General features: G+C 49.0%; 3 protein-coding genes across 3 annotated transcripts; all 3 read left to right on the top strand.

Moving 5' to 3' along the window:
- Positions 1-2,609: 2,609 nt before the first annotated feature.
- Positions 2,610-3,284, top strand: LOC101776556. Its single transcript, XM_012843507.1, has one exon. It carries the CDS (start codon positions 2,610-2,612, stop codon positions 3,282-3,284), a length of 675 nt encoding a protein of 224 aa, XP_012698961.1.
- Positions 3,285-14,396: 11,112 nt separating this feature from the next.
- LOC101777386 lies at positions 14,397-15,533 on the top strand. Its single transcript, XM_004958796.1, has one exon. The coding sequence runs from the start codon at positions 14,397-14,399 to the stop codon at positions 15,531-15,533; it is 1,137 nt and encodes a 378-aa protein (XP_004958853.1).
- Positions 15,534-23,156: 7,623 nt separating this feature from the next.
- Positions 23,157-25,272, top strand: LOC101783693. The gene is made up of 2 exons (XM_004955298.4): positions 23,157-24,363; positions 24,922-25,272. The coding sequence occupies exons 1-2, from the start codon at positions 23,259-23,261 to the stop codon at positions 24,966-24,968; spliced, it is 1,152 nt and encodes a 383-aa protein (XP_004955355.1). The 5' UTR covers positions 23,157-23,258; the 3' UTR covers positions 24,969-25,272.
- Positions 25,273-25,434: the final 162 nt, after the last annotated feature.

The raw sequence follows: 25,434 nt of genomic DNA on the forward strand, positions 1-25,434 counted from the left end.
TGGTTCCCTACCACCGGCCTCATCTCTTTTGGTCTTTTTCATAGCTATGTCGATCAGCAATTTCATATCTGTGCCCTTGATACCAATTCCCAAGCCCAAGCCAAGCAGATCTCAACTCTCTTTACCCCTGGCCCCACCTGCCAGTAACTCCAATCAACTGGCAAAGCAGAGTAGAGGGACTTGATCACAAGCAAAATATCACAAAGGAATAACATGTTCATGTTTGGCCATCAAATATTTAGCTTGTTTAATTTTGATCCCCTCAACTCTGAACTACACTACCGTATAGTAGCGGCTTTTGGATGACATTGCCGTGGTTTTTAAATTTAAATGAGAGAAAAATATTTAAATGAGGGAAAATACTCAACCACCTCCAAATATTTTGAAAAGGTCCTAGAGATATTTTGGGACACGAGGAATTCCAAAAAATAACTAGATCCTACGGATACATTATTCAAAAAATTAAAAAATAAAAGGATTTAGATATTTAAAAAATCCATATAGATCCTATCATTAATTGACAAGAAATGTCTTCATCTTCTGCACAAGGATCAAGACATATCTTGTCATTTAATGACAAGGTCTACATGGATTTGGAATTTTTTTGAAACTTTTTTATTTTCTAAACTTATTGAGTCTTGTAAAGTTGTTTATAAGTTTTAGTTACTTTTAGGGTAAACATTAAATTCCTAAGCCGATCGGCGGCGAAGCCTCTCGAACTCATGGGTAGGCGTTCTTGGAATAAACACCATAATAGATAGATATTTAATGTAAGCAACACGAATGAGAGGGCATTAACCTCGATCTGACAACATAAAAGACTAGAGCACAATCACCAAATACCTCTTGCCTACCGCTTACAAGCCTATTAAGATAATAAAGTCTAATCAATGCCATGACCGTGTATTTGAATTTAGACAAGGTAACATGATGAGAGGGCATTAACTTCGACCCGTTAATCTTAACAGACAGGCTCACGGCAGCAAGGCATCACATGTGCCCCTATCAGCTCAATGACGTCGTCATGCTTCCGTGAGATACGGAAAAAACCCAACTGAAGCATCGGTTCTCAATGGTAGCACGCTGACGTTAAAGGCCTGACGGTTAGCAATATGAAGGGCAAGGGTAAAAATCTATCGGACCTAGCATATATAAAGTAGTAAAAGCATGTAGAGTCTACCAGTCGATACGATCTGCCAAGATATTAGATGATATATAAAGTAGTAAAAGCATGCCTTGGATTGAACCTAAAAGTTTTTTTCTTTTTCTTTTTATTTGGATTTGCCAGGATATTAGATGATAGATTTAGAAGGGTTTAAATACAACAAATTTCGAATCCTTCAATCTGTATTGGATAGCTTACGTTAAATATGGTTTATATAAGAAGTATAACTAAAAAATCCCGCACCCTCATTCCTGTCAACTACCACAGCCCCTTGAGCGCATCCTCATTTCCACCAATCGCCACAGCCCCTCAGGCTCCTTTCCGATCCTGCTCACTACCTCCTTCGCGACCTCCTCATCGTTGTGCCTGGCGTCGGCATGGCATGACATACACCCTTCTTCTCCTATGTGGTCACACACCTACCTTTTTTTGTCTTGATTTTATCCCCCTTATTTGGCAAGTCGCCCTCCCGTGCCACCCTCCTCCCTCATCTCCATATTGAAAGCCAACTCGTCTCCGCACAAACCCTTCAACTGTTTTATTCCCAACAACACCATCAGCATCCATCACTAATCTCTTACCACCATGGTTGTCGCACACCTACCGTTTTCTTTAGATTTATCTTTTTTATTTGGCAAGCCACCCTTCTTCCAAATTTCCCACACAAAAGCGGAAAGTTGGCGGATCGACCTTTGCCCACTTATTGTTTCCGCGCTAACCCTTTCAAATGTGATGGTTCCACTACCACCACCGGCCTCATCTCTGCTGGTCTTTTTCATAGCTATGGCGGCCTCGAGCTCCTCCCCCCTTCATGTGCATGGCCTCCCACATGGCCTCCTCCTCATTGTGCCTAGCGTCATCAATCGGCATGCCGTGCCATTCATCCTTCCTCCTCCACGGTCGCACACCTACCTTTTTACATGATTTAATTTTTCTTCTTTCACAAGGCACTCTTGACACCACCCTTCTTCATCGTTTCCCGTGCAAAGCGAAAAGTTGGCAAATCTACTACCACTCATCGCTTTCCATTCTAATATAACCCTTTCTAATGTGCCGCTGCCTCCATCATCAACGCCCACACCCTAGTCCCCTACCACCACTGCCGGTCGCCGTAACATCACCGGTGCCGGAGAAGAAGACGTCGACAAAGTTCGAACAAGTAGCATAATTTCTTCTTTTCTGCTACGACATTCAATTCATTCAAAGGTCTTGTAGGAGAAAAATCAATCAAAGTTACGCAATCCTCCCGGCTGGCTTGATTGGAGATTCAATTCAAGTGAATCTTCCCACACGGCCACAACCACTTCCACTGCCTTCTTGCAGACCTCGGTCACCATAAAAGTATAAAACCACTCCCTTGACCGCCCCCGGGTTTCCACTCTCGACACTTCAGTTTCACTTCCCCCGACCGAAGCAAGCCATGGACGCTCCTCCGACCCCTCCCATGGCGCCGCCGTCGCTCCGCGCGACAATGCATGTGCCGAACGAGATTGTCGAGGACATCTTCGTCTGCGTCCCGCCGGACAACAGCGCCCTCCTCCTCCGCTCGGCGCTCACCTGCAAGCGCTGGGCTCGCCTCTTTGCCGACCGTGGCTTCCGCCGCCGGTACAGCCAGAGCCACGGGAAGGCACCCATCCTGGGGATCATCGCCAACCTCACCATCACCGGCGGCGTCGCCAGGTTCATCCCCACGCACGGCTTCTGCCCGGCCCGCGACGAACGCCACGGCTACCGCGCGCACGACGCCCGCCACGGCCGCGTCCTCCTCAACAGGCTGACGGAGGCGAGCGATGCACCCCAGGGCCAGGGCCAGGAGCCGTCTGCCCTCGCCGTGTGGAACCCCATCACCGGCGAGCAGCACCAGCTTCCTCTCCTGAAGCGACGCCGGCAGGTGCACAGCTGGAACGCCGCCGTGCTCTGCGGCGCCGCCGCCGGCGCCTGCGACCACGTCGACTGCCACCGCGGGCCGTTCCGCGTCGTCTTCGTCGGCATCGACGCCAAGCAGATCTTCTCCCACGTCTACTGCTCCGATTCCGGCGCGTTGAGCGAGAAGGCGACCACCGCTCCGCTCCAAGACGACCAGCTCGAGTGCTCGACGCCACCCTGCCCGGCGTGCTAGCCTGGAACGCCCTCCATTTCGTGCTCCTCAAGGGGCAAAGATTCCCATGACCAGTGGTGGATTCTACGACGTCGTTCCATACGTCAGCTTCTATACACCAGGTATTGCATCCTGCTTGTTATCCTTGTACAGCTTTGCTCGGTCGTTATTTTTCTCTATAAAGAGTGGGGAGTTGCAACAATTTTCAGTACGGAAAATATTTTGGTTGGCGGCCGCAAATAGTATATGCGCTTGGTTTTATATAGTTGTATTTCCCTATGTCATATAAATCTGTGATACACATACATTCATGTTTCCTTGTATGGCTGCTGTTGTTGCAATTTGCTAGCTATGCGGTCGGAATTGATTCATCCGTTACACCTGAACCTGTTATGGACATTTGAAAATTATCTTGGTTTAGTCTGGGCCAGGAAGGTAACTGGCACCAATTGAAACCATAAAAGGCCACTGCGTAGTACCTGTATGATGTAGCTTCTACATGCCACTTATCAGCTTCACACATATCTTTAACCCTGTGCATTCCTTAGCTATGGTATGCAGTATGTTACGTGACAGCACATAGAAGCTATGGCCAGTTATCCTAAAAAGGGTTAGGTGCTTTTTTCTGCAGTTTCTCAATCCATCTTTAATTCTCTTAATATGAGGAATTATAGTTGTTAACAGATGGAGCTGCTGATAATTTCCTATTATTGTTTGCCTGTCCTGCTGACCAGTAGAACTTTAGCAGCAACTTATTTGTTATTTGTGCTGGTTATAAACAGATACTGAATGAGGGGAAATTGATTTCTCAAAATGCTGATATTTTTTTCTGTTGTGCAGTACTAAGAGCGGCACTGGCCGCTTCAGGAGAGGGAACAAGTGCTGGTGCTTCAACAAGTGCTTGACAAACTCAGGGTGCTCATCAGAGGATTTCTTGGCAACAGCTAGCTCTTTAGCATTAGCGAGGTTGGCGCCGGTCTTAGTCTGTGGACTTTGCCTACAGACAAACTAGATATAGACATCGTGACAGAGTCAGAAATAGTAGTACCTGAGTTTTTTGCTCCAAGGCACAACTATCATTTTGATTTCAGCTCATGAGACGCAGCAGACTGCGTGTTAAACTTTGTTGCAGTTTTAATCATCCAGAACACTCAAAGTTTTCTTGTCAACCTACCCTGTTTGCTCTTTCTGATGCTTCAGAATTCATATGCTGGCAAAGTGCTCTACTGCTTTGCCTAATGGACCTTGTCTGTATGCATTTCATTTTTACAGTTACATTGAATTTTTTTTCTTAGTTATTGTGTGGCATCACTACCGGAAACAGTAGGTAAGCCGAGTGCAAGAGGGTTTGCCGAGTGCAATCCATCGGGCACTCGGCAAACAAGCACTTTGCCGAGTGCTGAAAAAAACACTCAGTAAAATAATTGCACTCGGCAAACAAGGCAAAAAAAAACACTCGGCAAAGTTCGACACCCGACAAACTAGAAAAAACACTCAGCAAAACTAGACACTCGGCAAAGAAATATGTTTGCCGAGTGTAATTGTCTAGCACTCGGCGAAGAAATATGTTTGCCGAGTGTAATTATTTGGCACTCGGCAAATAATTTCATTTTTTTCTCTTCTGACCTTGAAACTTTTTCTACTCTCCACATACAACATGTGGTATTCCATGTTAAAATTTGGGATATTTGAGGATATATTTGCTATATTTAATTAATTTATTGCATTTCAAAGAATTTTTCTGGTATAAGTCAAATTTGAACTGCAAGTGATTCAAATAATAGAATAAGATAAGTAGAAAAGTGATATTCATGTTATTGAGTCTAGTGTGAGGCCTTATCTGGAAAATAAAAAGAAATTTCGAACATTTTGTTCAGGAAACACGACCACGAACGCGTGGTCGAATAGTTTTTAAATTCTAGATAAAGCAAACAAAGTCTGAAAATCATGAGATTTGTCATGATGTGATGATATCATACGTGGAGACTGTGGTAAAAAATTAAGAAGATTTCGCACAATTTGTCACGTACGATGTTTAGAAACCGAAGCATCTCAGAAGAATAATTATAGCGTTGAGAAGGATTCGTAAGATTTGGAGTCAAAGTGACGGTCGAATTGTGGTTTGACTTCAAAACTTTTTATATAGGCAATATAGAGCATAGATTGTTTCATGTGAATTTTTGGTAATTTTTTGGATCCATTTGATAATTTTAATTTATTAAGTGCAATTATAAAATCTTAATTGATATAAATTAAATTTGAGTTGTAACAGCATAAATTACTGGAATAATATTCATCGAAAAATCAAATATATCTTGTTGAGTGAATTTAAAAGTACATCAGAACAAATTTAGAAAAATACGTTATGGAAAAGAAGGAAAAGAAAAAAAAAGGTTTTGCCGAGTGCCCCCGATCTGGCACTCAGCAAAGATGTGGCTTTGCTAAGTGTCCCGATCTGGCACTCGGCAAACTCGCAACCTTACAAACACGCCCGGCCGCCTCCCCCTCCCTCCCACGGCGCCGCCGCTCCCTCCCCTCCCTCCCTCTCCCCGCATCTCCCTCCCTCTCCCTCTTTTTTTTTTGCACAGGTGGTGGTGGCAGCGGCGGGCGTGGTAGCGGCCTGGTGGTGGTGGCGGCGGGGGGAGCCACGGGCGGGTGGCGGTGGGTTTTTTTATATTTTTCAAAAAGTCTTTGCCGAGTGTTGGTTTTAGCACTCAGCAAAGTCTTTGCCGAGTGCTCAATCAAAAGTACTCGGCAAAGACAGCTTTGCCGAGTGCCGTACACTTGGCAAAAGCTTTGCCGAGTGATTTTTAGGCTTTGTCGTGTGCCCAGAGCACACGGTGAAGCTACTGTTTCCGATGCTTATTCTGATGCTTCGTTGCTGACAATAGAAATCTTGAGTAATTCATTTGTTACTTCCCCACATTTCATATATTTGATCACTCTGTTTGGTTATCGGATTGTCATCTATGACGTAGTTGAATGGGTGGGTTAGCTAATACATTGTGTTGAATGGTTTGACGTGTCAGCTTTTTACCTGTTTCTGATCAATTGCACTGGAATTGGAAAGGAGTGAGTAACATCAGAGTGAGGAGCCCCTGCATTAGCCTAGTCTGCCTATACTTCTGAACAATAGCTTGCAATGAAGCGGAAAGTGTGGACTGTAAAAAGATTTTGTCACCAACACCAAACTACTGCCAATGTTCAGTTTCAGTCTCATCGTTGTTCAGAATTCAGAGCTTGTATGTTCTTGTTAGGGATGAAGATCGTGATTCAGAGCTTGTTTGTTTCTCGTGCTTCCTGCGACAACCGTTTGCCGTCAGTGAGATTGGTGTTGCTTACGGCATCATGCGTCCTGAATTAGTGTTGTGCACGGTATCGATCATGAATGCGGCAGTTCGCTTGCACGGCTCTACAAGATGGTAAAGCAGAGCAGAGCGGAATTTCAGAAATTTAAACTGGGTTTAATGTACCACACGAACACCAAGCCAAAAGGAAATTAGACAGGTAACGCACAAATCACAGAGGATGAAGTCCACATTTGATCCATCGACACTTCGGCTTGTCTAATTTTTACTCCCAAGTATGATATTAGAGGTTTCAATTCCATCTAGATTAGCACCTGCGCAGAGTCAAAGCGGTTTAAGGCTAACGTGAAGGTGGCTTTTGAATTTAGATGAGAGAAAAAATATATAAATGAGAGAAACTACCCAAACACTTCCAAGAATTTCAAGAAAACCCTGAAGATATTCTGAGACACAAGGAATCCAAAAAAAAAAGAGCACTTGGAACAAGTTCTCCAATCTTAAAATAAAATATCAAATCTAAAAATAAAAGCGATTTGTAACATTTGAATAATTCTTCAAGGACCCAATGACAAGAAATCTCTTCGTCTTCATCACAAGTATCTATATATCCATAGTCATCACACGGGATGAGGATATTTCTTTTCATTGATGACAAGGTCTATATGTATTTATTTTGAATTTTGTTAAACCTTTTTTATCGATAAGATTTATTGCATATTTTACGTGAATCTTGTGAAACTTGTTTCACGAGCTTTAGTTACTTTTACGGGATCCCTTGTATCACAAAATATTTTCAGGGTCTTTTTTTAAAAAATTGGGGGTGTTTGAGTTTTTTTCTTACAATTATTAAATATTATTTTCATCATCAAATTTAAAAGTTCCTGCCACGTCGATCCTAAATCGTTTTAACTGGGCTCAAGAATAAACTAGACGCAATGAAAAGATGGGTAACTAAACTCATAGTATGAAAGTTTAGCGTCAAATTTTGACAAATTGAAAAGTTGAATGATCAAATATGGTTTTTTTATCAATCATAATAGCATATCACCGTAGTTAGACCTGAGCAAAACAAGCCCGGCTCAGCCCGAAGCTAGATCTAGGGCTAGGCTTGGCGCTAGTTTTCCATGCTAGAAAAAAATGGGCCACCCGGATTCCAGCCCAAAACATTAAATGAATTAATTTTCTACTAAAAATAGTTAGCGGCCCAGCTAAACCTTACTTGGGCCTGACTTTGCCAGCCTGGCGAGGTTAATGGGATTATGAAGGCTTGGGCGCTGATTTTAGGCCCAACAAAAATCGAGGTTCGCCTAGTCCGCAAAATGCTCACCTATAAGCACCATAAATTTTGGCTTAAGAGAAATCAATAGTTAGCCTATTATTAATTTGGTCCTTTTTTGTTTTCTAACACTGACAAGAGATAGAAAAGATATACAAACTCCAGCTATTATAATACGTAAAAGGCTTTTTCCTTTTGGTCCTTTTCTTTTGGTCCACCTAATTATTACATGATAGATTAAGAAGGGTTTAAATATATCAAATTTTGGATCTTTCATTTTAGTTATTCACCCTCTATCCCAAAATATAGATACGTTTAGATTTTTTCGAAATCAAACATTTTCAACTTTCACTACGAATAGAGAAATAATCATAGAGCCTAGTAGCATAAAAATAATGCTAAATAATGCTAGTAGATTTATCATGAAACCAACTATTATATAACCTTTTTTATTTGAAATAAATTATTTTTAGAGATATTACTTTTGAAAGCTAAACGTAGCTATATTTTGGGACGGAGGGAGTAACTACAAAGACCTCTCTTTCACTCCCACCAACTGCCTTAGCTCCTCGAGCTCACCTCATTCCCACCAACCACCGCAACCCCTCAAGCTCCTCCCAATCCCGCGCAGTGTCTCCAGCGCTACCTCCTCATTGTTGTGCCTATCTCCGGCATGGCCTACCATCCGTATCTTCCTCATCTAGAGTCATCCACTTACCTTTTACCTTTGGATTTATTTTCCTTCTTTGACACAATGCCCTCACCAATCACCGCCATCCTTCTCCCTCATTTCCCGCGCAAATTGGAAAGTTGGCCGATCTATCGCCACTTGTCGCTTCCATGTTATCCCGTTTAAAGGTGCTGGTGCCGCCAACAACATCCATCTGCTAGTCTCTCAACACCATGGTGGATGACACCACCACAGCTCCTTAAGCTCACCTCATTCCCGCCAACTGCCACAACCCCTCAAGTGCCTCTCGATTATGAGCACCACCTCTTGCCAATCTTCTTGACATTACCATCTTCTCCTTCCTCTTTTGTGGATGTACACCTACCGTTTCCTCTGGATTTATTTGGCTTGACGTTACCATCTACTCCTTCCTCTTTTGTGGATGTACACCTACCGTTTCCTCTTGATTTATTTTCCTTCTTTGGAAAGACAGCCTAGCCACCGCCATCCTCCCTCGTTTCCCGTGCAAAACTGCAAGTTGGTGAATCTCCCGCCACTTGTCGTACCCCTTCAAATATGCTACTCCCACGATGGTCTGATCTTGCCACCCAAGACAAACGACACCGCTGCTACCTCATCTTCCCGCCAACTACCAACCGCCCCCCGCCACCCCACCCTAATGTCACCGTCGTCGAAGAAGAACCCGCTGCTTAAATTTGACATGCGCACAATTCCTCATCCTTTTGATCGTAGATTCAATTCAACCACAGTTCCTCGGGGGCAAAAATTCAATCAAAGTGAATCCTCCCAGCTGATTGGAGATTGAATTCAAGTGAATCCTTCCAGACCACTTCCGGTGGCTTCTTGCAGACCCCCCAGCCGGCACAAAAGCCCCACGGGTTCCTCCCTCCAACATTTCAGTTTCAGCTCTCCCCGACCAAAAGCCCAAAGCCATGGACGCTCCTCCGTGTCGTCCCACGCCGCCGTCGCCGCGCGCGCTGCCGCACCTGCCGGACGGGATCGTCGAGGACATCCTCCTCCGCGTCCCGGCCGACGAACCCGCGGGCCTCCTCCGCTCGGCGCTCACCTGCAAGCGCTGGGCGCGCCTCATGGCCGACCGCGGCTTCCGCCGCCGGTACCGCGAGCGCCACCGGCCGGCGCCCATGCTTGGCTTCCTCGCCAACCTCGTCCGCACCGACGGCGTCGCCCGGTTCTTCCCCACGGCCGGCTTCCGCACGCCCCGCGCCGACCGCGACGGCTACCGCGCGCACGACGCACGCCATGGCCGCGTCCTCCTCAACCGGGTGCCGGGGACGGATCTACCAACGGGCCACCAGGATTCCGCCTCCGCCCTCATCGTCTGGGACCCCATCACCGACGAGCAGCGTCACCTCCCCCTCCTCCAGCTCCGGCGCCGGGAGGTGCGCAACTGGAACGCCGCGGTGCTCTGCGCCGGCACCGCCGGCGGCGGCGACGACGCCTGCGACCACCTCGACTGCGGCGCCGGGCCCTTCCGCGTCGTCTTCATCGGCATGAACGCCAAGGAGATCTTCGCCCACGTCTACTCCTCCGAGTCCGGTGCGTGGAGCCAGCCAGCGTCCGGTGAGCTCCTGATCCCCGGCGAACCTCAAGAAGACGACCCCATCGACGAGGCGGTGCCCGGCGTTCTAGCCGGCAACGCGCTCCACTTCGTGTTCCTTCAGGACACCCACATACTCAAGTTCGATCTGGCGACGGAGAGCCTCTCTGTGATTCCACTGCCACACAGACTCTACAGCTGGTGCATGGTGCTCATGGCCATGGACGACGGTGGACGGCTGGGATTCGCCGAGGTGGACAATCTGAATACTCTCACACTCTGGGCAATGGAGCTTGGTCCTGATGGAAATGTAGGAGGATGGGCAAGAAGGAGAGTCATTGAGCTCAGCACACGCCTCCCTCCTCGTGCCCTCAGGAACTCACCTGATGTGGTTGCCTTTGCGGACGCCGTGGATGTCGTCTTCCTGGAGACCACTGATGGGCTCTACAGTTTTGATCTCAAGTTCAGGAAGGGCACCAAGGTTATGGGCCACCGCTTCTACGACGTTGTTCCTTATACAAGCTTCTACACTCCAGGTACTACCACACACTTGAACCCTTGGTTACTATTAGCCTTGTACGGTTTTGCTCAGTTGTGCAATTTTCTCTATAAGGACTGAATTTGTAGGCACACATGCAGTTACGTTGCGCCAATGTTCGGTATGGGGAATAATGATTTTATAAGATTTGTTCTCCCAATGTCATGAGTATGATCAGCTGGAATTGGCTTGAGTTAATATGATCAGCTGTGGTTTTTAACTGTTGGAGCTGTCGAAAATAACCTGTTGTTGTCTGCCTGTACTTTGTTGACCATCATTAGCACTTCTGCAGCAACTTATTGGTTATTTGTGCTTGGTTGGAAACAAATTTACGATGTGAGGAAATGATTTCTCAACCTGCTGATACTAGTGAAACTTGTGTTTTTGTGTTCTGCAGTACTGAGGCAGGCACTGGCCACTACAGGCGAGGGATCAGGTGCGAGTGCTTCGACAAGTTCTTGACAAACTCATCAGGGTGCTCACCACCAGAGAAGTTTCTTGGCATTTGGCAATGGGAGATTTGGTGGTGATAGAAATGCAAATGATAAGCAGTATGAGTTTTAGGGTGGGATAGAAATCCTTATTAGATGTATCAATAATCAGGAATAGCAGGACATATGAACTAGTACCATCTTTGATTTCGGATCATGAGATGTAGCAGACTTCATATCAAGCTTTGTTGCGGCAGCCAGAACTGTCAAAGCTACCCTTCTTGCGTGCATTTCATTTCGACGGTTACATTGATGTTTTGCTGCTTGGTTATTGTGCAGGAGTGTGATGCTTAGTTGCTGACCAAGCATAGAAATCTTATAACTAATTCATCTGTTAGTTTCTTCGCATTTCATCTGTTTGATTACTCTCTGTTTGCTTATAGCTAGGAATGCTACTTATGCAGTACTTGTTTTACTGTACTCGGTCAGTTGCCACCAGTACTTGTTTTACTGTACTCGGTCAGTTGCCACCTGCACCACATTAGGATCGGAACATTTGTACGTGAAGAGCTTTTCTCTCTTTTTTAAAGGTTTAATTGAAAAAAGAAGATAGGAAAAGAGAGAGAGTAATGGTTAATATGGTGTTCAATAGTTCGGTGCGTTAGCTTGTATACCTGTTCTTGAACAATAGCGCCTTGCACAGGAATTAGAAAAGAACGAGCAACATCTGAGAGATGAGCCCCTGCATTAGCCTACTGTACCTGTACTCCTGAACACCAGCTTGCAGTGAAAGTGTGGACTGCGAAAAGATTTGGCACCAAGTGAAATGCACGTACTCCGGGGCACCTCTGAAAGACTTCGCCAAACAGAGTTCAAGTCCTGCCGGGAGAGAATGGCAGTGATTTCAGATTTGAGTACTCCTGGACCCTGACAGGGAGCAGCAGGGCTGTCTCCAGGGACTGAGGCGCAGTAGTAGGCGGCGGCGCAGGAGGAGGAGGAGGCGAGGGCATCTCAATGAAAGTGTCAACACGGCATGCAGGGATGATGCGTCGGAAATGACCTTGGGTTGGGTGAACTCGCGCTTCTTTCCCTCGACATGCCACTCACCTGCCTGCTACAAACCGCTCTATACAAGCTGGCAGATTAACTCCAACCAACTGGCCAAGCAGAATTTCAGAAAAACGCCACAGGGCTTACAATCTGCCAAACAAACCAGAGAGCAACAACATTTATTGGCTAGCGAAAGCCAAGCGGAAAGGAAATTGGCTAGCGAAAGCCATGGGGGAGGGAAATTTAGACAGGCGGATCGGAGCACAAATCACAAAGGAATAAGTCCATATTTCACTCATCACCTCTTCAGTTTCAACTAATTTTGACCTCTAGCTACAATACCGTGGGCACCCTAACGTTCAGTTCCATCTAGTTTTGACCCCTCAGCCCAGTCAAAGCGGTTTAGGATATTTTAAACACCTCCAAAAAATATTCAGAAAAGTCCTGGACATATTTTGGGGCGCATGGAATCTCACACAAATAACAAGAGTTCATGAAACAAGTTCTCCGAGATTTGAATAAAATATTCAATAAATCCAAAAAAATAAAAGAGGATTTATAAAATTTTAAATAAATCCATATAGACCATGATATCAATGGCAAGAAATCTCTTCATGCTCATCAAAAACCAAGTCCATAAGATTCTTTTTTACTTAAAGTATAGTCTTTGATTGAAATTTTCAGAGCAGATATCCCATGGCCATAATCATTAATGAGGATGAAGAGATTTCTTGTCAATGATTGACAAGATCTATATGGATTTATTTGAAATTTTATTAAACCTTTCCTATTTTGAATTTATTAAATCTTTACTGGAATCTAGTAGAACTTGTTTCACAAGCTCTAGTTACTTTTATAGGATTTCTAGTATCAAAAGATATCTTTAGAATTGTTTCCCCCTTCGTTTGAATATTTTCCCTCATTTCTACTTAACAAATTGTTGCCACATCAGCATGAACCGCTATGTTTGGGCTCAGGGGTCAAAACTAGATGAAATTGAAAGTTAGAGTAACCAAACTAAAACTAAACCATATATATTAGAGTTGCTCGTCAAAATTGGACAAAAAGAAAAGTTGAAGGATGAAATGTGAACTTTTGTCAATCATAAAAAGCAAATCACCACCATAAAATCCAACTGAGTACTCAATAGTTAATGTATTGCTATTTCGAAAATTAGTAGATTTATGCTTTTTAACATAGGTGGCTTGATATAAAATATGTGTACAAGCTATAGTACAAAAAATATACCAACAATTTGTGAATGGTTGGATTAATCCGATATTCAATTAAACCGAGAAGGACAGGCAGGCGACACAAGTGTAAAGTGTGACCCTCGATCTGTCTATGAACTGGATAGGAGGTACGGTACTAGAAATCAACTTGTTACTCTACCTAGACCATAATGTTTGGAGTTTTATCAAATTATATGTTGCCTTGGATTGAACCAAAATGTTTTATTCTTTCCTTTTTTTTCTTTGGGTCTGACTAGTTATTAGATGATCGATCTAGAACTGAAATGAATATCCTATGTTATAATCATGTTCATCCGAAATATCGCTCTATTCACTGAAAGATCTACCTTTTTAACTCAAATTTTATCTGTGAATTTCGGTCATTTCGATAGGACTGAAAAAATACCGAAAATGAATTTTAAAACCCTGCCTAACACCAGCATGGCCTGCAAATGCCTTTCCCCTTCCTCCTCCGCAGCCACACAAGGCATACCTACCTTTTTTTCCTTTGAAATTATTTTTCTTCTTTGGCAAGATACCTCACCGCCACCTTTTTCGCTCGTTTCCCGCGCAAAAGCGAAAAGTTGGCGTATTTGCCACCACTTGTCGCTTCCACGTTAACCCTTTTAAAATGTACCGCTCCCGCCAATCCACTCGTCTCTCTCCACCTATAGCGAATGACGCCGCTGCTACCATCGTCTTCCCACTCACTACCCACCACTCTCACCCGCCCTAACATCACCGGCGCCGGAGAAGAAGCCATCGACAAAGTTGGACAAGTAGCATAATTCCTTCTTTTATGATAGGAGATTATCCAATACAATCAAAATTCCTCTGGGAAAAAATCAATCAAACTTGTGGAATCCTCCCGGCTGCCTTGGCATCAGATTTTCAATTCAAGCGAATCCTCCCGGACCACTTCCGCTGGCTTCTTGCAGTCCACAGTCGGCAACTCGGCTTAAACCACTCCCTCGCCGCCCCCGGCTTTCCTCTCTCTCTCCACACTTCAGTTTCACTTCCCCCGAACGAAGCAAGCCATGGACGCTCCCATGCCGCCGCCGCCGCTCCGCGTGCCGCCGCACCTGCCCGACGAGGTCGTCGAGGACATCCTCGTCCGCGTCCCCGCCGACGACCCCGCGCGCCTCCTCCGCTCGGCGCTCACCTGCAAGCGCTGGGCGCGCCTCATGGCCAACCGCGGCTTCCGCCGCCGCTACCGCGAGCGCTACCGCGGCGCGCCCCCCGTGCTGGGGGTCCTCGCCAACCTCACCCTCACCGGCGGCGTCGCCCGATTCATCCCCAACCCCACCTGCGGCTTCCGCCCGGCCCGCGACGACCTCCGCGGCTACCGCGCGCACGACGCCCGCCACGGCCGCGTCCTCCTCAACAGGCTGCCGGGGACCCCCGCGCCCCACCGCGACCAGGAGTCCGCCCTCGCCGTCTGGGACCCCACCACCGACCAGCTCCGTCAGCTCCCCCTCCTGAAGCGGCCCCACCAGGTGCTCAACTGGAACGCCGCCGTGCTCTGCGGCGCGGACGCCGGCGCCGCCTGCGACCACCTCGACTGCCACGCTGGTCCCTTCCGCGTCGTCTTCGTCGGCATCGACTCCGAGAGGATCTTCGCCAGCGTCTACTCCTCGGAGTTCGGCGCGTGGAGCGACGCGACCAGCGCCGACCACCCCGGCGACGACCTCGACATCGCCTCTCCCGGTGCTCTCGCCGGGAACGCGATCCACTTCGTGTTCCTCAGGGGGACCAGGGTCCTCAAGTACGATCTGGGCACGCGCAAGATGTACCATCTTCGCCTGCCGCGCATGCTCGCCTACGGCTCTCGCATCGTGCTCATGGCCATGGAGGACGGCAAGCTAGGGTTCGCGGAGCTGTGGCTGCAGTATACTGTGCTCAGGCTCTGGTCACTGGAGCTTTCTCCTAACGGGTTGGATGGAGCATGGGTGTTGGGCAGATCCATCGAGCTCAACAAGCACCTTCCTGCTGATGCCTTCCTCCCCGGGAGCATGCCATGTGTGGTTGCGTTTGCGGACGGCGCCGGCATCATCTTCCTGAAGATGATTGATGGGCTCTACGGTCTTGATCTCAAGTCTGCGCGGGCAACCAAGATTTCCATGGCCAGTGGCTTCTACGACATCGTTCCCTTTGTCAGCTTCTACATACCAGGTAACACCACTTGACCTCCGATCCTGCTTATTCTTCTTCAGGTTTGCTCAGTTGTGATTCCTTTGTAAAGGGTGGATTTATAGGCACGTACACTTGTATTCGCAGTTGGTTTTAAATAGCCGGCTATAGCCCCACTACTAGAGAAAACGTTATTAGTACCGGTTCGGAACCCCCTTAGTACCGGTTTCGCAACCGGTACTAGAAATTCGGTACTAAAAGGGAGCCTTTAGAGTACCGATTTGAGATAACCGGTGCTAAAGAGTATTGAAAAATTAAAAAAAATGAATCCCCGCCCCACACCCCTAACCCCGCCGGCCCCTGCCCTCCCTCCCTCCCCCCCTCCCCCCGCCGGCCGCCCAACCCCTCCCACTGCCCGCCCTCCGCCTCCGCCGCCCCTCCACCCGCCCGTCGCCTGGCCTCACCCTCCGCCTCCACCACCCCTCCGCTCGCCCGCCACCTCCGCCCCCGCCCTCCGCCTCGCCTCCGCCCCTCCGCCCGCCCGTCTCCGCCCCGCTGCTCCCGCCGCCCGCGTTAAGAAAGGAGAGGAGCGAGAGCGAGCGAGAGAGAGAGAGAGAGCAGCGGGCGCGTGCTATCTGCTGTTGCTGTTGCGCTCTGCTGAGAGAGGGGGAGAGAGAGATAGGAAAGATAGGGATGCATGTGGGAGCGGGTACCGCGCGGGGGATGGCTTTAGTACCGGGTGGAGTCTCCACCCGGCACTAAAGGCCTTCAGACACATTAGTACCGGGTGGAGCCTCCACCCAGTACTAATGGGTGACCTTTAGTACTTGGTGAAGCTCCCACCCGTACTAAAGGGCCTCCAGTGGATCCCAAATTTGGACCTGGTACTAATGCTAATATTAATACTAGGTCCAAATGTGACCGGTACTAAGGGAGTGGACGAAAGATCCATTCCCTAGTAGTGTACAATTTAGCCGATATAGCTCGTTGTAGCCTCATTTAGCCTGCTATTAGTTGTTTAGAGCCTAGCCACTAAATTCTCTTAGCCTGCTATTTAGGGAATGTATTGGTTGCTGTCTCGGAATAGACTGTGTGATTTGTTTTATAATAAAGTTGTTATTATCCTAATGTCATGTAGAACTGTCAAGTGTGATAGGCCTATATTTCCTTTTTATTATAGCCACTGCTGCAATTGGCTACCGCGCGTAGGTATTGATTTAGTGGCATATCTTTAACCCTGCTCCCAGTAAGGTAATAACTTGCAGGAATGTAACCATAAAAGGCCATTACCTACCTGTATGATCGAGCTTAGCTAGCTATGGTATGCTACTTAATAGCATAGAAGCATGGATGATGATTTGTCGTAAAGAAAAAGGATACGTGTTGTTCAGCAGTTTCTGGGTCCATCTTTTGTTCATACGATCTAGTGTGTTTGTTAACTTGTGGAACTGACGATAATAAGAGATTGCTGTTTTCCTGTCCTGTGCAAGCAGTTAGCACTTTAGCATCAAATTGTTGGTTCCTTGTGTTTAGTTAGAAACAAATATATTGTTTTTGAAATTTTTATTTTTTCTGTTCTGCAGTGCTAAGAGCGGCACTGGTCACTTCAGGCGAGGAATCAAGTGTGGGTTCTTCAAGTCCTTGACAAACTTAGGGTGCTCACCAGAAATAGACATAGCAAATTAGCAACTATTTTTTCCGAACAATCAAATTAGCTACTATCATCTTTTATTGGGGCATTTGTGTTCTTGCCCCTGTTTTCAAGTGTAATTGTGATTTTACCCTTATTTTTTCAACTTTGTGAATTTGCCTTCAACTATTCATAACTCAATGCGATTTTGCCCCTAGTCAACGGTCAAAACAGGGGCAAATACGCAAAGACCAAGGGCAAAATCACAATGACTTGTGAATAGTTGAGGGCAAAATCACAAAGTTAGAAAAATGAGGGTAAAAACACAATTGCACTTCAAAGTAGGGGCAAGATCATCAAAAATCCCATTTTTATTTCAGCTCATGTGATGCAGCAGATAGCATGTTAAACTTTGTTGCGGTTTTAATCATTCAGAACAGTCCAAGTTTTCTTTGTTAACCTACCCTGCTTGCTCTATCCGATGCTTCAGAATTCGTATGTAGGCAAAGTGCTGGTGCTCTAATGTTTTGCGAGTAGAATCTCCGTGCGAGCAAAAGTTCAGCTCACTCTACAGGATGCTAAAAAGGTTTTACTCGGAGGCTGTGGCACGTCGACGGTGAAGTCACCACCCAATGCTGAGCACTAAGTTTGCCTGAATGCATTTCATTTTGATGGGTACATTTATTTCTTTTTCTTGGTGATCGTGTGGGATCGAAATCTTAACTAATTCTTTTGTTACTTTCTACACATTCCATTTTTTTTTATCAATCTGGTTGGTTATCGGAATGCTATCTATTTGTCAATAGTTTTCGATATGCAGTATTTGTTTCTGATTGGATTTTCGACAGCATGCAATGAACTCTTTACCGCCATCCATGCGTGTTACAGCTTGCAATCTGATTGATAACCTGAACTGCACAAAGCGTGAGCTCACGAGCTGTTCTAGACGACCGACATGGCGGAGGCCGCGGTCACAGTCGGCGAGGTCCTCAATCTCAAAGCGCCGGAGCTTACCTCCTCCGAGGAGAACAGGATGGCGAGGCACGGCAACGAGCGCGTACCCGGGGCATTCCGCGGCGAGTATAGGTGCGAAAGCGCCGCGAGGGAAGCAGGCGCTCGGGAACGGGTGGTGTTGTGCGTGGCCTCGGATGCGGAGACGACGACCACGGCGGCGCGGCTCCATCTGTGCCGTGGCCGAACGCGCGCGTCCCAGTCCCCTCCCGCTACAGGACTGCGGCTGGGAACGGTATGCTTGGAAGCTGCGGAGAAACAGCCTACGGATCTATGGACGCTTGGCGGCAGGGCCCGCGGCGGCCCGCCCGAAGGATTTGCAAAATGACCCCTAGTTTGCAAAAGGGTCCGGAGGATTTGCAAAATGGATATATACCTTCCGCCTGGAGGATTTGCAAAATGACCCCTAGTTTGGATCACGACTATTAATCGCGATAAGAATATTTGCAAATTACCCTCTTATTTGGATCATGACTACTAATCACGATCCGATTATTTACATATAGCTCCTGAGTTCTGATGGAAATTTTACAATGTGGTCCCTACATTGACGCGCACTGTGTTCCCCTCGGCGGCTCATCCTCCGGCCCCGTCGACGGTCGCCGCCGTCGACCCGTCCGGAAGCGCCCCTCTCAGCTACCAGTATGTTCTTGCTATGTTGTTGTCGGGCCAACCCAAGGTGGGAAAGAAGACGAAAGGGCTCGACTAGTCAAGAGCCAATGATGGAGACAAGTCAACGAGGTCTTCACCGTTCTACTCTCCTCCATCGTCGCTGACTCCATGCCCACCCCACCGGCGGGAGCGCCGGCGAAGGCAACGGCAGCTGCTGCGCCATTGGACTCGTTCCTTAGCTGTTTAACTGGTACTTAGCACCAATCGAATGAACAGAGCCAAACATGAACTTACATTCTCTGAACTTTGGGGCTGCTTTAGCATTCGACCGAATGTTGCGATTGCAGTTCATGATCTATGCAATTGGGCTTCCCTGCAACATAGTGTGCGTACACTGGTTCCATATTCAACCCTGTTTCTAGTCTTACTCTTGAATCTCGGGTACAGTACAGATCTTGATCAAGTACTACTTCAGTGCTCACACAATGAGAAGCACTTGCAGTACATTCGTGTGAAGAGTTCAGACTCCAGTATATACACAGAGAACTTGGCCTTTTGACAGCAGGTAATATACCTGAAAGTTAAGCTTTTTGACAGCAGGTAGTGAGCTCTTACGTACCGCCATCCATGCGTGTTGTGCGGAGATGCCATTTGCAGACGAACGCACAGGCGCGCCGCGCGCAGAGCGTGCCAGTCAAGTTCGAAGCTTAGCTCACACGCTGTGCTACTAGACTATGGCATGGCGGAGGTCGCGGGTCACCGTCGGCGAGGAGACAAAGCGCGGGCGGTTACCTCGGAGGCTAGCGGAATGGATGGCCACGGCGACGAGCTAGGCGGTGGCGACACGCGCGCGAAGGCGCCGCGCTTGTAAGGACGACGACCTCCGGTGGAATCGCGGCGCGTGGATCTCCGACGAGTTCGGGCGCGACGGTGGCGGCGAGCGCGGAGGGCGCGCTGGGCGTCCGCCGTCCACCCCGGACGGCGAGCGCGCGCTGGACGAGTGCGGGGTGGACGGTATTTCATTTACCGTCCGGGCCTTTAGGCCACGTGGACTGTCGGATCGAATTCGCACGGCCTGGATCTCGAGACTAAAAGTCAGCGGAGCGCCGCGCATGCTCGCCTCTGCAACGCGAACGCGCTCGTCGCGGGGCCCGGCTTCCGCTGGCTGTTCCGCGAGCGCCGCCGCGCGGTCGCCCATGCTCGGCTTCCTCTCTGCGACGCGTGGCCGGGCGCGCGCTTCGTTCCCGTCTCCACCTTTCGCTCGCCCCGGCCCCGGGCAGGCCGGCCTCCGCCGTTGGCGATGCCCGCCGCCACAGCCGCGCCCTCCTGCGCCGGGAACCCCAAGCGCGACGTCTCCAGGGGTTGCGCCCTCGCTGCCAGGGATCTGGGCATCATCACGGGGGAGAAGAAGCTTCTGGCACTGGCCATCTCGTCGCTCGCCGTTCTGCTGCGCCACCTCCTCCGGCCGTGGTCCGCCGCACGCCCCGTCTACGAGACTGCCACCATCGACGGCAGCCGGAGCCAGGCAGCCAGCACCTGTCATCTGCCGCTCCGGGGATCGCTGCTGCATGCGCGGCCCAGAGAGTGTCGCGTTCGACGGCGACGCCGCGTCCTGAGGTGGAACGGGCAGGCGCGCCGCTGGTCGACCTACGCGTACGGCCCGGGCTACGACGTCAGGCCTGCACCGTGTCAGGATCCGGCCGGCGGAGGTCAGGGAGAACAGGTGCGATCGTGTGCTGGGCCTGCGCTGTATTTGGAACACGAAAATCCGACCATTTGAAGCACATAGGCGTCAAAAGTCGAGTAAAATCAGGGACAGGGAAGTGTAAGGTTGCATGACCTAGAGCCTGCAGACCAACAAGATTGGACGGGCTAGGAATTCTAAACCTAAAGAAATTTGCTCGAGCTCTACAGCTTCGTTGGCTGTGGTAGGAATGGAAGGGACCTCACCAGGGGCGGATCCAAAACGGGGCTGCGCCCCGGGCTGAGCTGTTAAATCACACCTAAAACAGTCTAATCTTGTCTCCTAAACCTCATTTTGTTAGGCTAAACAGCACATATGTTAAAGGGACTCCATGGTCTCGCCCCGGGCTGCAGCCCCGGCAGCCCGGGCCGTAGATCCGCCCCTGGACCTCACAAACCTTGGGTCGGCATGCAAATCCCATACAATGGAAAGGATCGCTGCTTGTTTGCGGCAGCCAGCACCATCACGCTAGGTGACGAGGAAACAACATGATTTAGGGATTCTGCATAGCTATAAGGAGTTGTGTCGAAAAATCTAGCGCCGACTATATACAAAATCTCAAAGAACAGAAGAAGAACAGTCAAAGATGCACTAACCAACGACGCGTGGTTAGCAGATATCAACATAGTGGCCATCTCATCTAGCACGCAATTATCTAAATTCACCAGTTGTGGAACAGACTACGGAATATTCATCTCACCCTAGGCACGCCTGGTTCTATTGTTTGGAAGCTGACCAAACATGGAGAGTGCACGATGGCTTTAGCATACGACGCGCAATTCATCGGATCCATCCCCCAGGAACTTGGGTACCACCGAAATGTAAATTCTTCTTTTGGCTCGTATACCAGAATAAGCTATGGATAGCGGATTGGCTAATTACTAGAGGATGGCCAAACCAAAAGATTTGCATGCTCTGTCACTCACGTGATGATAATTTGTTACACCTGTTGACACAATGCCACTACAATCTAAGCATATGGAACAAGATTTTTGAATGGGTAGCTACACATGTCCCGGCAAGAGGCGACTAGACAACATTTACAACCATCAGCGAGTGGTGGTCAGCCGTAGGATCCATGAGCGGAGCTCACCTTAAGGGATTGCGGAACTTAGGAAGGAATGGAATTCAGGGGTTTTCCAACGCAAATACCTAAATCAAGACCAACTGATATGCAAAATAAAAAAGGAGGCATGATGTTGGGTCTTGGCGGGAGCAAAGCATCTGGGACCAATCACAATGATGGGCGACTAATTTTTTCAGTATATATTATCTGTACAGCCATACTCTTTTATTTCCGTTTTGGACCTAGGTCTTGTTTAACTCTCCTCTACTAATTAATATAAAATCAGCAATCTCTGCCGGTTTTACGTTTCAAAAAAAAGTCGAGTAAAACATGCAGTCGTATGAATGAACCAAAATAGGAACCGAGTGCTGATACAAGAGTTTGAAGCTCCCAATGCAATTCTGAACATTTGTTAAACTGAACTGAACCGAACGGAGAGATATATCAGTAAATACAGGTTAATATAATACTGATGTTGCCAAAAAAAAAAGAAAACTTTGGGAACCTCTATGCGCCATAGAGTCTGAAGCATGCAATTCTCGAAGATTTCAAAGTGACTGAAACCCAAAGCTAGCCTAAGTGACTTCAGTGATGTGGTTCGAACATGAACATCCGATTGTTTGAAGCACATTGGTACCCAAAGTCGAGGAGAACATGCAGTTCAGTCATACGAACCAAAATAGAAAACGTGAGATGGTTCAGAGTTTCGAGGTCCCAATTGCTGAACACCTGACAAACTGAACTGACACTCTGTTCATCTTCTTCCACGGGTCACCGGCAACTCTAGCTCGTCCTGCAAACTAGCTTGCCGACTTGATTCACTCCGGGGTTGATGGGAAATTAAACCTGTTCCTGTTCCTTCTGGGTCCCCGACGACACGCGCGCGTGACCGTCTCGTCGACATGGACCTCGCAGACGGCGCCGAGCCGCTCGGGGCCAACGTCCGTGGCGAAGTCCGCCAGAGAGGTCAAGTGACTGAACGCCAAGGTGCACCCGGCCCGATCGATCGAGCAGCAGAGCGCGTGTGCAGGAAGGAAGCTGTGACCTCCGACAACGCCGCGGCCTGGCCAAACGGCGGCAGCGGGCGGGGAGCGCGCGCTGGGCACCCGGCGAGCTCACGCACTGTTCTAGAAAAGGGGCATGGCGGAGGCCATAGGTTCGGTGCCGGCGAGACACAGACTCCCAAAGCGGCGGCGCTTACCTCGGAGTCGGAGGAGAACAGGATGGAGAGAGCCACGGCGACGAGGCGGCGGGGAGCCGGGGGCACGTCGCGGGAATGCGCCGCGCGTCGGCGCGTGCGCCGGGCATTCCGCGACCAGTAGCCGCGAAGGAGCCGCGCGGGTAGGAGGAACTCGGGGAACGGGTGCCGTTGCGGCCTCGTCGGCGGAGAAGACGACCTCCGAGCGCGGCGGCGGCGCCGCCGACGGCGAGCGGAGACACGCGGGGTGGACGGTATCTCATTTGCCGTCCGGGCTCCAGGTTACCTGGGCCGTCGGATCCCATTCCCGCGGCCAGGATCACAAGACGACCAAGTCAAAGCAAAACCGCCACCCTCCCTGCTCCCGCGGCCCCACCTGCCGGAACCACCCCGCACAAACCACCTGACCTGGCTGCCTCCAGCTTGGTCATGGACGCTAGCGGATAAGATCTCCACCCCCGCCTCCGTTGACTCCTGCCCCACCCCACCCCGCGCCGCCGCTCGCCGGCCCGAGCCGGCCATGGACGCGGCGGATCCGCCGCCGGCGAGCACGCTGATGGAGGAGCTCGAGGAGGAGGTCCTGCTCCGCTTCCCGCCCGCGGACCCGGCGCGCCTCGTCGCCGCCGCGCTCGTCTGCAGGCGCTGGTGCGCGCTCCTCGCGGGCGCCAGGTTCCGCCGCCGGTTCCGGGAGCTCCACCGCGCGCCGCCCCTGCTGGGGTTCCTCTGCAACGCCGGTCCGGGCGCGCGGTTCGTCCCCGCCTCCGCCTTTCGCCCGCCCGGGCTCCCCCGCGCCGGCGGCGGCCTCCTCCTCGGCTGGCGCGCCCTCGACGCACGCCACGGCCGCGTGCTCCTCCGCTGGGACCCCGGCCGCGACGCCGCCTCCGGGGGCGTGGGGTGCCCTCCGCTCGTCGTCTGGGACCCCGTCACCGACCAACGTAGTGATCTGCCACCGCTGCAGTGGGCGCCGTACCCGTACAGCTGGAACGCCGCCGTGCTCTGCGCGGCCGGCGCCGCCTGCAATCACCTCGACTGCTGCGGCGGGCACTTCCTCGTCGTCGTGGTGGGCACCAATAGCAATGAGATGTTCGCCCACGTCTACTCGTCAGAGGCGGATGCGTGGAGTGAGCCCGCATCTGCCCGGCATCCCAACGACAGTGTTGATTTCGCGCCCAGTGCCCTTGTGGGGAATGTGCTTTACTTTGCGTTCCAGATGGGCACCGCAGTCCTCGAGTACGATTTGGGCACAAAGGAAATGGCCGTGATTCGCCTGCCGCCACTACTTCACTTCAATTGGCAGCGAATTGCGCTCACAACCAGGACTGATGGTCGTCTGGGATTCGCAACAGCAGACAGGTCCGCAATCTACCTGTGGTCGAGGGAGGCGTGTCCTGGAGGAGATGCACGTTGGGCACAGACCAGAGTCATTGAGCTGGACACGCTGCTCCCCGCTGGTGCCCTCTCAACCTTCTCTGATGTGGTTGGCTTTGTCGATGCCATCGGTCTCATTTTTGTGCGGACGGGTGATGGCCTCTTCACCATTGATCTAAAGTCCAGCCAGGTCACAAAGGTATCCAAGGACACCGGCTTCTCCGGAATTTTCCCCTACATGAACTTCCACACTCCAGGTACTAGCTTCATTCGTCCTGTATACCTTTAATTCAGTACATCCGTGGTTATCTGTAACAAAAAATGATGAATTAATAAAGTGGTATATCACAATTCAATAAAAGAAAAAAAAATTCTCTTATCTAGGTATTCTACCATGCTTCAAATTGGCAGATATACCAAGAAATTCTGTAGGGTCTTGAAACTTATCTGAATTTAGGCTGGCATGGTAAAGTACCCAACAGGAGAGGAATAAAAAAAAGGGTACGACCTACGTGAGCTTTTACACTCCCAAAGTCAGCCCCCTGCCTATCTTTAACCCCTTACGTTTCTGAGTTATGATCTGTGAATGTCACGGAACAACATAGATGATACAAGTGCTACACAAAAAGAGGTATCCTTTCTTGAGTTATGAGTCCATTTATCTCAATGATCAAGTGCAATGGTTACCTTGTGGGCTGGTGTTTGGTTAGCCTGCAACATGTTGCTTTTTGTTTCTGTTTAGAAACAAATGTTTATTGAGAGCTAATATTTACTCAACCAGCTGATGGATTTCCAATTTTTGTGTATTTCTGCAGCACTGGGAGTGCCCTCGGCAGGTGAGGGGCCAAGTTCAGGTGCCTAAGGTGCTTATGTACAGATTTCTCAGTCAAGGGAAAACTGGGTCATGGTAATGGTAAATAGTATAAGCTTTATGGTGGGTTCTGGTTTGATTTGTTAGTGTTCAATGGTTATATGTTTTGTTTAGGGGTTCCTTTCTCGAATTCTCGTAAATGTCTTAGTGGATCATTGCCTTGTTTGTAAACTGTAACTCTGTGTGTACTCCTGAATTTTAGCTTACAATTGAAGCTTAGGATGAATACATTCTTGTGTAAACATATGTATGCTCAACAAAACAAGCATTTGAATCAATGCTCTGAATTTTCATATATGCCGTGCTACTTCTGCCTAATTTTAGTTTGATTCCAAATTTTCATATCGTGTCACATGAACCATGAGAACTGAGGAACAAAGGAAATAATACCTGACGTGCATTTTGTGCCATTCTCAATAATCAGGAGGTGCTCAATGCCCTCAAACATTCAGTTAAT

Source organism: Setaria italica, chromosome II (genome assembly GCF_000263155.2).
Source record: "Setaria italica strain Yugu1 chromosome II, Setaria_italica_v2.0, whole genome shotgun sequence".
NCBI lineage: Eukaryota > Viridiplantae > Streptophyta > Magnoliopsida > Poales > Poaceae > Setaria > Setaria italica.